This window comes from Strix uralensis, chromosome 13 (assembly GCF_047716275.1).
Source record: "Strix uralensis isolate ZFMK-TIS-50842 chromosome 13, bStrUra1, whole genome shotgun sequence".
NCBI classification, from domain to species: domain Eukaryota; kingdom Metazoa; phylum Chordata; class Aves; order Strigiformes; family Strigidae; genus Strix; species Strix uralensis.
In genome coordinates this window covers 16,578,372-16,591,729 of record NC_133984.1, presented here as the reverse complement: position 1 = coordinate 16,591,729, position 13,358 = coordinate 16,578,372, and the positions used below count along the sequence as shown (strand labels likewise).

Genomic DNA, 13,358 nt, shown 5'->3' with positions numbered 1-13,358 from the left:
TCACTGGTCTCAGCTGCTGCCAGGAGGGCCATCGTAGACTCCTGCTTACTCACCCCTACCTCTTCCCTGTGCTGGCATAAGCACAGTCAGAATAGGCGAGTTGAAGCAGGAAAGCAACACGGCAGAAAAATAGCTGGCTTTCAGCCAGATAAGTTCCTTGGTCCAGCTCATTTGGTATCTGCATTGTGATTTGTGCCAACAAAATGGAGAGAAGGGGAGAGAGCCCAGATCTGCTCTCTGTCAGTCAATAAGGTGCAAACTAAATGAATGTAAAGTGTGTCTCCGCTACAGGATCAAGGCAGCTCACCCAGACAAGTATAAATCTGAGATTAAACAAGGCCTCAGGACATGGAACGAAGTAATCCCAAATCATTAGCATTAGGCACCACTGCGTACATAGTACCAGTTGCCTGGATGATTAAAGTCTGTTTGTCAAAACATCCACATGTGGTAGGCAAGCAGGGACTTGCGAGGCCCTGGTAAAGCAACAGGAGAAGGCTGAAGCACCAATTTATTGCCACTTATGTTTGTCTCTTAGAAATTTTTTCATTTGGTTCCCAAAGCTGGAACAAATCAGTGGCCACACACCCTCCTCCATCCATGCGGGATGTCATAGCCAAGAGCAGCAAATCTCTGACGGCACAGGCTGTGACTGCAGAAGGAGGCCAGAGTGGTCAATGTCTATCAGGTCTTTCACTTTGTTTACAGCATCAACAAAACCAGAAGCTGTGTGGGACAAGTGCAGATGTATCTGGTTACAACATAAGGTGACCAGCTGTAGGGTTCAGTGAAGCTGAACAGCCAACATCTGCCCCTCAGAGCTAGACAACGGGGAGCCAAGCTGCTAAGGCTTTAGCGCTGGCCAAGAGCCAGCCCATGGCAGGCAGCTGGCTGGTGGCCTCATGTCTTGGGAAATGCTTTGGGTGAGACCTCCTAACCCTCAGACCAACACAGTCTGTAAGCGGTCCAAAGGATTTTGGTATCCTCTTAATATGTGAGCAAGGCTCACAAAGAGGACATAAGGTATGCTGACCACAGTGATTTTTTATGTGTATTAAATAAATCTGTGGCCCTGTCACTTAATCCCATGGCATCCATGTCTGGTTCTGAGCCAAAGCATGACACAGACTGACACACACGCACACACATACACATGCTGGCTCTTTTGCTTTAGGAAAAAAATCCACAGGATTTTCTACTTTCTAGTTAATCTGCTATCAGAGTTCATAATGTTTTAAGAACCTTACCTGAGGAGATACTGAGCACCCACAACTGACTTCCTTAAGAGTTGTAAAGTCATGGCTTAAATTAACCTTTTCCCAGGGGATTTAAAATACTGAGTTAAAGAGCTCTTTCGACCTCAAAACCAGTGGCTAATAGTTTCGCTGCTCTCACCTCCTCTAATTCCTGTTTTGGCAGATGTGCCAATTCAGCACAAGCACCTCAACTGACTAAGACAGAAGACTTTTACAGGCTTTACTTATACATGGCAGGGTGACTACTTTGCAGACCTGAGTTAAAACACAGGCTGGAGAGATCACTTGTGCTCTCTGTTCTCACAAAAGGAGACATTCCCTGTGAGACAGATAAGGAAACCTGAACTGTTCACCTAGGCCCTAGCTTTATCTTACTCTTGCTCGTACACTAACACTGTGATCCCAAGGGGCCTCTTTTCTAAACCAAACAGCACAAAGGCAATCCCAACAGAAGAGCTCAACAAATATTTAAAAACAGGGAAACAAATGCAATTAAGGGTGAACACAAAACTAATTGAATAAGCAGTTTCATGGATTGCTACAGTAAAATGGTCTTTTTACAGCCATCACCAAGTGCTTGCATTTCCTCTAGGAGGGTCACAAAAGAGAACTTTGCCTTTCCACGTAGCTCTAGCTTTTGTGGTACAGAAAGGGCTCACTTCTCAAAGAAATATTTCCTTCTAGAACTCCTTGGGCAGTTCATGAAAAGCTATATACATCTTCCGGCTCCAGTTCCAGCCTTTGCCAGAGGTGTCCTTGAATCTTGTCCTATAGGAAAAAATAAACTTCCCGAGTAGGGCTAAGGATTTCAGGGCTTCTTCTACAGTGTGACATGAAAGGCTAGCAATAAACACATGTAGCTGCTGTATTTACTAGGTTAAAGGGATTAGTCAGGCCAGCTGCAACAACATGATTTACTTGCCACCAGCACTCCCGCTGGGAACTCTGTGGAACACCACTTCCCTTAAGGTCAGTAGTAGGATTCCCCTCTGAATCACAGCCTTGCAGTCCTTTGGCCATGACTAAAATATACCTGCCCATGCTAATGTACCTGCATACTACAAAGAATCTCTCTTGATATTTAGATGTTAATCCTTGTGCAGAGATAGAAATGTATTTTTACTTTTCTCTTACATGTATCAGCACACACATGCTCTTTCTCCTTTGTTCTGCATTTCACACATCCATGTAACGTGCATATGTTTGTACACATTTCACCACAAACCTAAGCTACTCCCCGTTCTGAAATGCAACCGGCAAAAGTATAAATATTTTCTCAAGCAGTGGTGGTTGCTATTTTCACCCTAGAATAGAAGTATTTATCTCAGTGGCTAAAATGTAAACAGTATGAACTTGTTTCCCTTCCCCCTTGTTCTGTCCTGCAGTTGTGGCACAGAAGAGACACAGTGGTGAGCACTTTGCTGTTCAGGAGCAGCAAAACCTGCCTCTTTCCCATTCGGCCACCTGCAAAATACTGTAAAGCAGACAGAGTAGATCTGCATATGCTGGAGGCTTTGAATTGTCTCATCTACCTCCCCTACTCTTTCCTTGGAATGCCTGTCGCTGCCAACTACCTGGCAATGACTCTTGCTGTATCTCTGCCTCCCCTCATTGTTGGGAATCCCCTTTCTTCAGAGCCTCATCTGAAAAAATACCCTGAGAACAGCATGTTCCCACAGTGTGTTCAATTAAATTAAGTATTATGGGAACAGCTTGTTCTCTTCAGAGCTAGAGAGTTGGCTGGTGGGAAAATAAAAAAATAGCAGCAAGAGAGTAGAGCAGGAGAGAAAATAGGCAAGGATGAGCAGAGGGAGAGAAGGACAAGGGCCAGGAAGGAACTGGAATCAAGCAAGCTCATTTACAGGGCCAACTGTGCATTTTCAGCCAATCTATCAAAACAATTCAGTTTTTGATAGGAAGTAAGGAAACATAGCTCAACTGTTGGAGCTGTTGGCCAGCTGAGGAAGTAGGGAAGGATGAGAAAGAGCATGAGTATAGTCTGAAGGCACAAGGGTACAGAAGATGGAAAAATGTGATCAGCAAAAAGAAAAAGAATTCTAATACCAGAAGGAGAAAGCAGGATGAGCTAAATAGTGTAGAGAGAGCAAGGAAGTTTGGGGCAACTTCTAAAGCTGGCCCCAGCTAAAACTCCCCTGAGGTAAAATGTCTGTAAGACATCTTTGCAAAAATCACTGGGGAAAACCAAAGCAAAAGGAAGTTGGTCAAAACACTCTAGGCACATAATTTTTTGTGGTTTTAAACTGCAGAAAGAAAGACTGAAGCTAGGCATTAGCAAAGCTTTTCTAACAGAGAAGTTATAGTCTCCATCATTACAAGGTTTTAAGAGTTGGTTAGGAAACACATACTAAAAATGGCCTGAAGCACAGCTAATCATGCCTGTTTGACTGTCTGAGCTCCCTTTGAGTTCTCTAAGTCTGTGATTTTATGATATGTGTTTTCTAGACATGGTGCTGAGAGAACATGGTGCTGAAAGAAAAACTTATCAATGATGCACAGTTGGATCCCCATGTAACTCAGGTTCACTTCCCGACACGTATCAACTTCCTATCATCCCGTAACAGGCTCCAAACATCTTACAAAACATGATGGGATCACCAGGTAGACTAACAAACACTGCTGTTTCCCTCCAGAGAGAAGCAAGCGCTTGCAAGATACACTATGCATGTGTTAGGACAGTCTCATTGTGCTTACGTGCTTTTGGCTGTGACTAACATTCTGGTGATTTATATTTACACACGCAAACTTACTGGGATCCCGTTGATGCCTTGAAACCCTGGAACTCCCATTGGGCCCTGAAGAAAAAGAGTACACATTGTATTTCACTTCATCAATCTGTATATTTCAGTTACCTGCGAGATACTTTTCACTCCAGCGTTTTCAGTCTTGGATTTTAACTTTCAAAACCAAAAGGAGCAAACTATCTCATGTAGATTCTCTCTGACCACAGGGGTCAGGAAGATAGGAGCTGAGCATCTGAGCTTGACTGGATGCCAAATGAGTGTTTCAGGAATGTTTTAATCAGGCAATTTAAAGTAAAAATGTAATCTTCTACTGCACATCTGGGGAAAACAAGATGCCAGGAAAATAAACAATCCTGTATAAGCTTAACTCTCAGTGTCACACTTGACCTTCCAAGAGTTTCAACAGGACTTACGGGTGTCTCTGTCTATACTTGGACAGCACCATCCAGAAATATGCAGACCAATGTATTAACTTCAGACCACCCCTGGCTGAGTTGCAAGTAATTACCACTTTGTTGGTTCTGCTGCTCTGCTCTGGATAGTAGTGAAACAGACTGTGTAAGCAGAATATGCAGTCTAAACTGCTCTTGCTTTGGAAAGGTAAAGTATATTGCTTTCATGAGGGATAAAGAGAGAGAATCTTATTACATGTTGGTATTGCATATGTATCCATTTGAATGGATAGAAACAGAAGTTCTGGAGTAAGGTATTTTTTTAGTGCAAGAAAATTAGCTCCCATCATTAAAGGCCAGTTCCTACCCCGGGTTTCTGTATCTTCCAAAATCTGGGTTTAATGATTTCAGCATTATCTCCTAGAATTATAAAAATGCTATCACTCATATTGGCACTAAGTCCTTGTTTTGAATCATTGCCTTTCTGATGAATGCAACACCAAAGCAATGACTTCCATTGTCACCATTTTCAGTTCACTTAGTTCTTTGTCTTATGAGAAAGGGTGACTAGAACTCCAATATGCTAACTAATATTAAATGAGAAGAGAGTGTAACTGCAGCATACAAAGGTACAATTGAGCTAGTTTTCATCTAGCTGGCTCACCTATCAGTAGCTGGGAAAATATGGAAGACAAACTCTGCTCTGCAGGTCCTGGTATCTAAACTATCTGTCTTTGTCTTATTTGCACAGATGACCTGAGCACCTTGCATCAAGTAGACTGGTAAGATGCTCTGGGATAGTCCCAGAATGCAAGCCCTTGTTCTGATGTCACAGACTTCCTTCAGATTTTAGAAACCAGGCACAGCATGCAGGACTTCCTTTGTCTTTTAAGCTTTCAAGCTGTTGTCCTTGAAACATTCCTTTTGTCCAACTGCATAGGCACGAGGAGGAATCTCATCCCAGTCCTTGCATCAGACAATATCAGACCTCCCCATTTTATAATCCATTACACAACCTCTGTCAGGCTATGTGGTGAGAGAGTATACACTGCTCTGGCCTATGTGGTGGGACTCAATGAGTCCTCTTCATGCAGCCCAAAACTCATGATCTGAACACATGCCTGGTGCACAATGTAAACTTTCCTTAAGGTGAACTATCCACACATATCCACTCCTTATTACTGAAAGTATTTGTTCATACTTCCGTTCATTTTTCTGCCTAGTTCCAAACTCCCCTTCTGATACTTCCTTCCTAAGAAGAGACAGCAGAATAGATCCTAAGGGCATTCAGTCATCTCTACGTTTGCTGTTCTGCCCATTCTTGCACACTGCATTCATTGACACCCACACCTTATGGGTTATTCCATTTCATATGACATAGTTTATAATATCCTTTCTGTTATACATAACTTTGCACCTGCAGAACTGAACTGCAGGTTTCATTTAGTACCCATTCCCTTTGCTTTTCTAGACACCAACTCAGGATCTACAGGAACCAGCTCCAGGTCTCTCTCAACATGGCGTGAGTAACACCCATCTATCCCTGGGCATGTGAATTGAAAGACTACTTGCAACAGCAATACTCATTTGGTTATGGTTCATCCACCAGGATGGCTACAATGTTCAGCAGCTTTAGGAACTGTATTCTCATTCAAAAATAAAAGCAGGGGAGTCTCTAAAGACATTAATGAAATGCTGTTGTGTTCTTACTCCTGGGCAGATAGTCCAAGATTATCTTTACTCATTCAAAAATATATACAAGGTCATAGATCTACTGCAGGGACAGAAAAGTCACTGTTGAGCCTACCTTGTCGCCTTTCTGTCCAGCTGGTCCGGGGGAGCCCACCGCTCCTCTCTCACCTTTTGATCCTGGCAAACCTTCTGGACCAGTAAATCCAGGTGCACCTATTGGTCCTTGAAGCCCAATTGGTCCTGGACGACCCTAATATACAACAAAAAGTAAGTCAATGCACCATGTTCAAGAAACTCCTTTGCAGTTACGCTATCCAACTCAATCTCTAATGCAATTTGATACCTCTCAGGGTAGTTAGGACATCCTGAAGTTTTCCCTGCACATTCTCAGATAAAGAGTTTTTAGAAGTTATTTCAGGTAAGACAAGAGCAATAGTAAAAAATCTCCCCTTTTTCCTGGAAGATTTATTACTACCCATTTTGGTGTAGGAAGGAACAGGGGAAGACAACAATGTTTTGAGATCAAACTGGCTGCTGGTTCTTGAATTTGTACCTCTGTTTCCAAGCTGCAGAGTGCAAAAAGATTTTGCTTGTGCTTTAGATCAAGCACAACAAAAAGATAACATGAGATGCAAGAAGTGCATGGGTCACATGCAGTCAGAAAGCACACTTCAGAGTGTTTGAGACTACCACAATGGTTGGCTCAAGGTTGGGATTGATTCCCATGTGCTCTCCTGGTTACCTTATAGTCGGGCTGTGGATTTTGATTTCTGGAGCACAAAGAGAAGGGTGCAATGACTGAGCATTGCCCGAAGATGGCAGCCTTTTCTATAACTGCAGAGATTCGTATGTGACTTGTTCTATCACTACATGGATGTGCAAGTAGTCTGGTACTTGTTTCTGAAACAAGCCAATGTTTGAAAAAAATTGCCGTAGGTGCTCTGATTTTTTCTTAGGCTCTGAACCTGCTTCTTGGCAGCTGAACGCTTAACAGAGTCTTGTGTTAACATTTTTGTACTTTTCATTCGGTTCATTTTGAGAGAATCTGAAAGAGATCAATAGAGTCTAAGGTCCTAAAGTATCAGTAGAACATAGCAGTTTAGGGCTATGCTTTCTACTAGCAAGTCAGCTAGTGGATTACATGAAATTATCCATGCAAAGAATCCAGCCTTACATTAAAAGACATAGAATGGAGCAGGAATTTAAAAAAAAAAAAAAACCCAAACAAAAATCCCCCTCCTTTCAATTCTTCTCTACAACTCATGTCCGTGGTAGTGTGCTTCCCTTCTGTTTCCCTAACTCGTTAAAACAGCAGAAGGAATGCAGCTCCCTGCTGTAAGTGTTTTAGTAATCTCAGCTGGAGACATACAAAGTCCTGACTCCATGGCTTGGCCAGTAAGAGACTTTACAGTTAATTTAAAAATGCATTTTTACATGTTAACAATCAAGCAAAGTGAAACAAACTTGATCTTAAAAATTCTTTTTCCAGGATCATTTTTAGTACCTGTTGAGGCTAAAACATTTTGTTCCATATTCCATGTTTCTTTGCTACTGGAGCATTTTCCTTTTAACGGGCAGCAATTGCCCCGTGTCACTCTTTCTGTTGTGATTGTTTCATCCTGGCCTTTTAACTGAGGTCAAGTGCATGTTTTATATTTCATACCTTTTCTGTCTAGACACTGTCCATACTGTGCCCTTCCAGAGGCACAGACTCCCATCTGAAAAGGCTTTTCTGTTGATTATTTTTAGCTTTCGTCACTCTGGGCTAATTATCAATGGAATCCTTTATATTGGGAACCATATGATCATAACATTAATCCCCAAATATTCAGTGGTCCTTGGCAACAGTACACAACAGGGAACATGGTACGAAAATCACATGCTTTGTTCTCACTTTCAGTCTCAGCTTTAACTTTTTAATTTCCCATAGGCACAAGCTATTCAGAGTCTTGCAGGCAACATCTCACAAGACATGGGTTGTGAACTGTTTACCTCAAGGCAGCACAGCAGTGGAGAGACATACCCTAAAAATGGGCATGTTACTGTTACTGCCAGCTGCCACCCACAAAAGCAACAGAATCCAAGAGTCCAGCAAGATTTCTAGAGAAAACACACTGTGAAATCTTCACTTATTTGAATTGCTAACACTTCTGTATTCAATTAGTTTGATTGCCTGGTTAATGACAGTGTTTCACAATGACTGGAACTGATAGGAATTAAAATTTTAGGAGGCTTTTATTCTGCTCTGCTGCAGGTCACTTGAGAAATACATCTAGATGAGACAGTAAAGACCAGTAACTACATGTTCTGCTTATGTTCAGTTCTGCAGCTCTCTGACGAGAAGAATTAAACATGTTCTCTGTGATTTTAGGGCCCATAGGTAAAAAGCTCTTTTTTGCCTTAGTGCCCTACAAGGAAGGTTTTAACAGCACTTAAAGATTTTGACCAGTGCCTTAGAGTGTCATTAAACCATAAAGACACTGTAAAGTGCTTCTAATCTCTCTGGTAATCTGATTATGCCATGATAATCAAGCTCTCAAGAATTCCTACTGTTTCTTTTGAAGTCTATGTGGATGGAAATCAGGTTTTCTATGCTGAAACAAAGGACTTGCCTCCACTGCTAAAAAAGCAGCGTTTTTCGTCACTCAGTAGCACTCCCGTGAACTGTCCCAAGATAAAAGCATTATAAAGAGCAGGCACTGTGATGTGCAGGAGCAATTCCAGGATAAAAGCACAATGAAGACTCAGGTTTTACCACAAGGTAAATTTACAGGGTTCAACACCAGGTGGAACTACTGTTTGACCTCAATAAGTTCACCTTGTGGTAAAAAGTTAAGTGCCTAGTCTTTACTGTGCTTTGGCATCAGGATTGCTCTTACTTGTCCAAAGGATAAAAAGAATAAAATATCTCTTTAGCACTGAGGACAAGCTTAAACAGAAAATGAGGATTAAATCAAACAAACTACAGTGAATCAACAGAGCTCCCTATTTTTAATCTTTATTGTTCAATATATATATAGTCCAGTAGCCTGTGAAAAGCCATTAGTTAATTAACACAAATGGTATCATTTTGGTCTCCTGGCTGCACAACAACTGTTTCTAAAAAGAGGAAAATTATAGAATGCTAGTAACACCAAGCAAGGGCAAAGTTTATGAAATTACTGTGACTTGTGAATGTTTTCTCAAATGTCCACTAGAATTTCATATATTTGAAAACCATGACCTGCATTCTCAAACATATTTGTGCACCAGGCTTTTAGTGCTACACAAGCAGCACTAAATGAGATGCCTGTCTCTCTGTAATGAATATGATGCTGGTAAAAAATGGCATTATTTCTTGATACACCATGGCATTTCCATACATAATTTCAGGATTTTAACCAAGTTTGTGCCACAAGTTCAATGAGTCACATGCATCTCTGTTACGCACTTAGCCATTGCAAACCATTAAAAATACAGAGATGTCTCAGACATTCAGGTTTCCATACTCAATGAGTGGTAACCAAGAGGAAAAAATGGCTGGGATAGGAACCTCCCATTTCTTCGGAATCACCACACTGCAGAAGGCAATAAAACAAAATGGCCTGAAAATGTAACTTGATGACAGTGTCTTTCAAGACAGAAAAGATTCTGCAACATGTGCCTTCTTCCCTTTAAATTCATCTGCATCCCAGGGTGTCATGAGGAAAGGCCAGTATGGTGGGTAATGATGGGGCCTCTCTACTGCCACACAACCAAATACATCACAGTTTCTCTATTGTCCCTACCCCTTTTACCAACTCTAATACCCCACAGAAATTTTCGCCCACTGAAGCAGAGCCGCTACACATAGCATTGCAAATTCCAAACATTCTTTTTTTCCCCCGTTGACTCTGTGAGCTTGGAGAATAAAGTGTAAATCTATTTGATTTGTTGCTGTGTAAAGGAACACACATGGCAGTGGTATGGAACCACTGGATATGCCCCTTATTTCAGGGACAAAAAATAATACAAGTGCTTGCTTGGGGGACAGCAGTTCTACCAGCCTCACTCACTGTCAAATACTAGCTCAGTGATTTATCACCAGAAAAGGATACTGGAACTCACAAAGTGAGGTAAGGGTAGCAGGACTAGTAACTAAGCAGAATACTACTGATCAGGTAGGCCAGAACTGATCCCTACTTAAGTTAGTAAATTCGTAGACTGCCATATTTCAAGCAGCAACGCATTATTATTCTTTTTCTAAGTAAAATTAAGGTCCAGTGTATGAAAAGAGCAACTGAATTTACGGACATTCATTATTCTCAAACTAACACATAATTCCTTCTCTATGTGAACTCAGTGACCACATTTTAAAAAAGGGTCTTATTCACGTTATTTCTTCATCCGTTATTTCCCCCATAAACAATGTTTTATTGACACAAAAAATTGCTAGTGACAAAAATTTACTTCACAAGCAAATACTTTGTAGTCTGAAGCATCTTATACTCAGTTGGTTACATTAAGACAAACCAAAGAGCCAACCATTAAATCATCATGGCCTGAAAAATGTATGTTCCTATATATTGCATACACTAAGTAGAATGTAGCCTGACACTTCCAAGGAAGATCTATGAACACAATTCCCATGTTGTACAAGATAGCCGGTACAAGAGACTGATCCTTCTAGATGCTCTTTCACACAGGCAAATAGCTTTACCCATTTAAATCATGGCCGTTCTCTCTGATCAGGGATGACACATTACAAAACGTGACACAAGACTCACGCCAAACTCGGATGAAGTGTCTATAGGTGAGTTATCGGTGCAAGGCAGCCATGTCCATTAGTGAGTAGCATGACCTTGGGCTAACCACATCTACTTTCTACCTCCATTCCTCCCTTCTTGTCTTCGGTCTGTCCTGCCTCTGCTGCAGATTCCTGCGGCAGTGGTTATCTCTTGCTAGATAGACAGTGCCTAGCACAAGAGAGTCCCGGTCTCAACTGGGGCCCCACAGTTCTACTGTAATAATAATAATTACTGATGAAAAACCCTTCACTATTTTCCTAAATTACAGGTCAGGTATCCAGTGCCCTGCTCACATTCCAGAGTAAGTAATTATTTTCCCTACTGAAAAATGCTTTGTACTTTTAAAGAAAATTATTCTTCAGTTTTTCTTCTAAAAACTTAGGGAAAGTGTTGTTCAAAATGGCTTCTTTATTTTTGTCATATAATTTACTGTTCCTCTACACAGCTTTTTACCCACACAGCATGAGATGAATACACAAAACTGTATATACACACACAGAAATAATGGACCGGAAAAAACACCCTGTGCAACAATCCTACTTCATTCAGCACCTTCCCAAAAACCTCATAGTTTTATTTCTTTGTTGTTCTCTGTTTTTTAAGGAAGGATATATCAAGGTAATTTTTTAAAAAAATTATTTTTAAGAAAAGAGACAAATATTCCTGCAGCATGTGAAATTCTTTAACATCAGAATTCATTTTAGAAGTTTTCTGTTTATGCAAAGCAGCGCTTGGCATGCTCACACTGCAGACTGTCAAGGCTGCTCTGGTCATCTCAGGAGCAATCTTTTAATGTAGTAATGAGCAACTGCAGGATGTTCTCATAATAATTTCCAATTTTAGTTCATGCGATAAAATCCATTTTCAGAAAATAGTTCTGTTATTTCCACTAAGCCTGACTAGACACAACCACAAGTAGAAAATCCAGGTGATAAAAAATGTGTGTGAGCATTTATATATATATATGGTTTTACACCCTATTTTTAAACTGGTTAAAAAAAAATGTAATTTGATTCCATAAACCATTTGTTTCCTGAATCTTGTACTTCAGTAACATAAATAAAGTTGTAATGGAAGGCTTACTGCATTATAAATATAGAACTGCATATAAACATTGGACATTTTTCTTAAAAATCTTTATTTTTAAATATCTTTATTTTTATATTGGATATAAAAGTTTGTTCTTTAGAATGCTCAATTTCCAGTTAAAAACTTTCATGGAACATCCTGATCCAATCAATTCCACATATTTGCTATTTCTATTTATAGCACACAAAGAGACCACATACTGTCGTCTTTTTCCCCACCACGGACAATGCCAGGAGTGACTCAGTGTTAAATCTAAGTAATTATTCCATTTTATACTTCATAACCTTTAAAGAAACTACTGTTTAAAAAAATGTAAGAGAGTCAGGAAGAATGACTAACTCAAATTGCTTTTTGCTTTGATGTACTGAAATGTCCAAGTTAGATAAGAAAGTAAGAGCAATGTGGAAAGGCTCCAGGCCACAGAGAACACAGATAACATGAAAGTAAGTGAAAGTCACTTGTGGTTTGTAACATTTGTGTGAGATGTGCCAGCTGGGTGATCCTTCCTGCACTGCACTCCAGAGAGAAGGGGATCCATGGGTAACACTGAGCGTCATACAGAATGACGGGCACTACTACACAAAGATATTATTCGTGGCGATTTTTTACAGTAAAGAACAAGTAGCAGGATTTACAAAGCGTAGTGATGGCTTATGTTATATTTCAATTAAATGAATAACCATTGTATGAAAATTATGAGTTAAAGCTTGTTTTTAAGGAGCTACGCTATATATTTGGATGACATATACTTGCCCTTTTCATGATCATCACTCAGAATTACGCCTTTATTTCAGCAGAAACTGCGTGAAACAGTTATTGTGGTTTGCAGAGACTAGGTACTGATGAATTATGTTCCAGAGTATCACCGCAGCAGAGGTGATCACCCCTAAATCCCCAGCTTACCCACTGTTTGTTTAAGCTAATTGACCATGTGACTAAGGTGATACCTAGTCATCTGAGAGGAACTTTTTGCTACTTGCCACAGCAAAAGGGTTTTTTGCTAGCTTGATTGATATTTTTAGGGCCTTTTTGTGTTTTACATTGGAAGGGCAATGCTAGGTTCATACAGGGAGAGTAATTCATATAGACAGCATACAAGACTGACAACTGGCACTACTCTTCCGAAATCACGCGTGTGTTTCAGCCCAACTTACAGGCAACTGAGGAAATGAGGCATGAAGGAGGAGGTGAATAACAGTAGGCAAGAACCGCTCCCACACCTCATGGAGCTCTGGCATTACATTACACTCATCAACATTCCAAAAACCAGGGCTTATATTGGAAGGATGGATTACATGATTATGAAATCCTAGCAAAAATGTTGGAGTAAGTTAGGTCTAACTGACTTCAATTTACTTATGAACTAAGCATTTTTTTATTTAACAAAAGAGCATAGTACAG

General features: G+C 40.5%; 1 protein-coding gene across 1 annotated transcript in view; it reads right to left on the bottom strand.

Moving 5' to 3' along the window:
* Nucleotides 1–13,358, bottom strand: part of COL4A6 (collagen type IV alpha 6 chain) — a 137,561-nt gene that overhangs the window by 46,753 nt on the left and 77,450 nt on the right. Inside the window, exons 4-5 of the mRNA XM_074882272.1 lie at nucleotides 6,218–6,352; nucleotides 4,025–4,069 (exon numbers count right to left, since the gene is read on the bottom strand). Coding sequence (XP_074738373.1) covers nucleotides 4,025–4,069; nucleotides 6,218–6,352 — 180 coding nt within the window. The remainder of the gene's footprint in view (nucleotides 1–4,024; nucleotides 4,070–6,217; nucleotides 6,353–13,358) is intronic.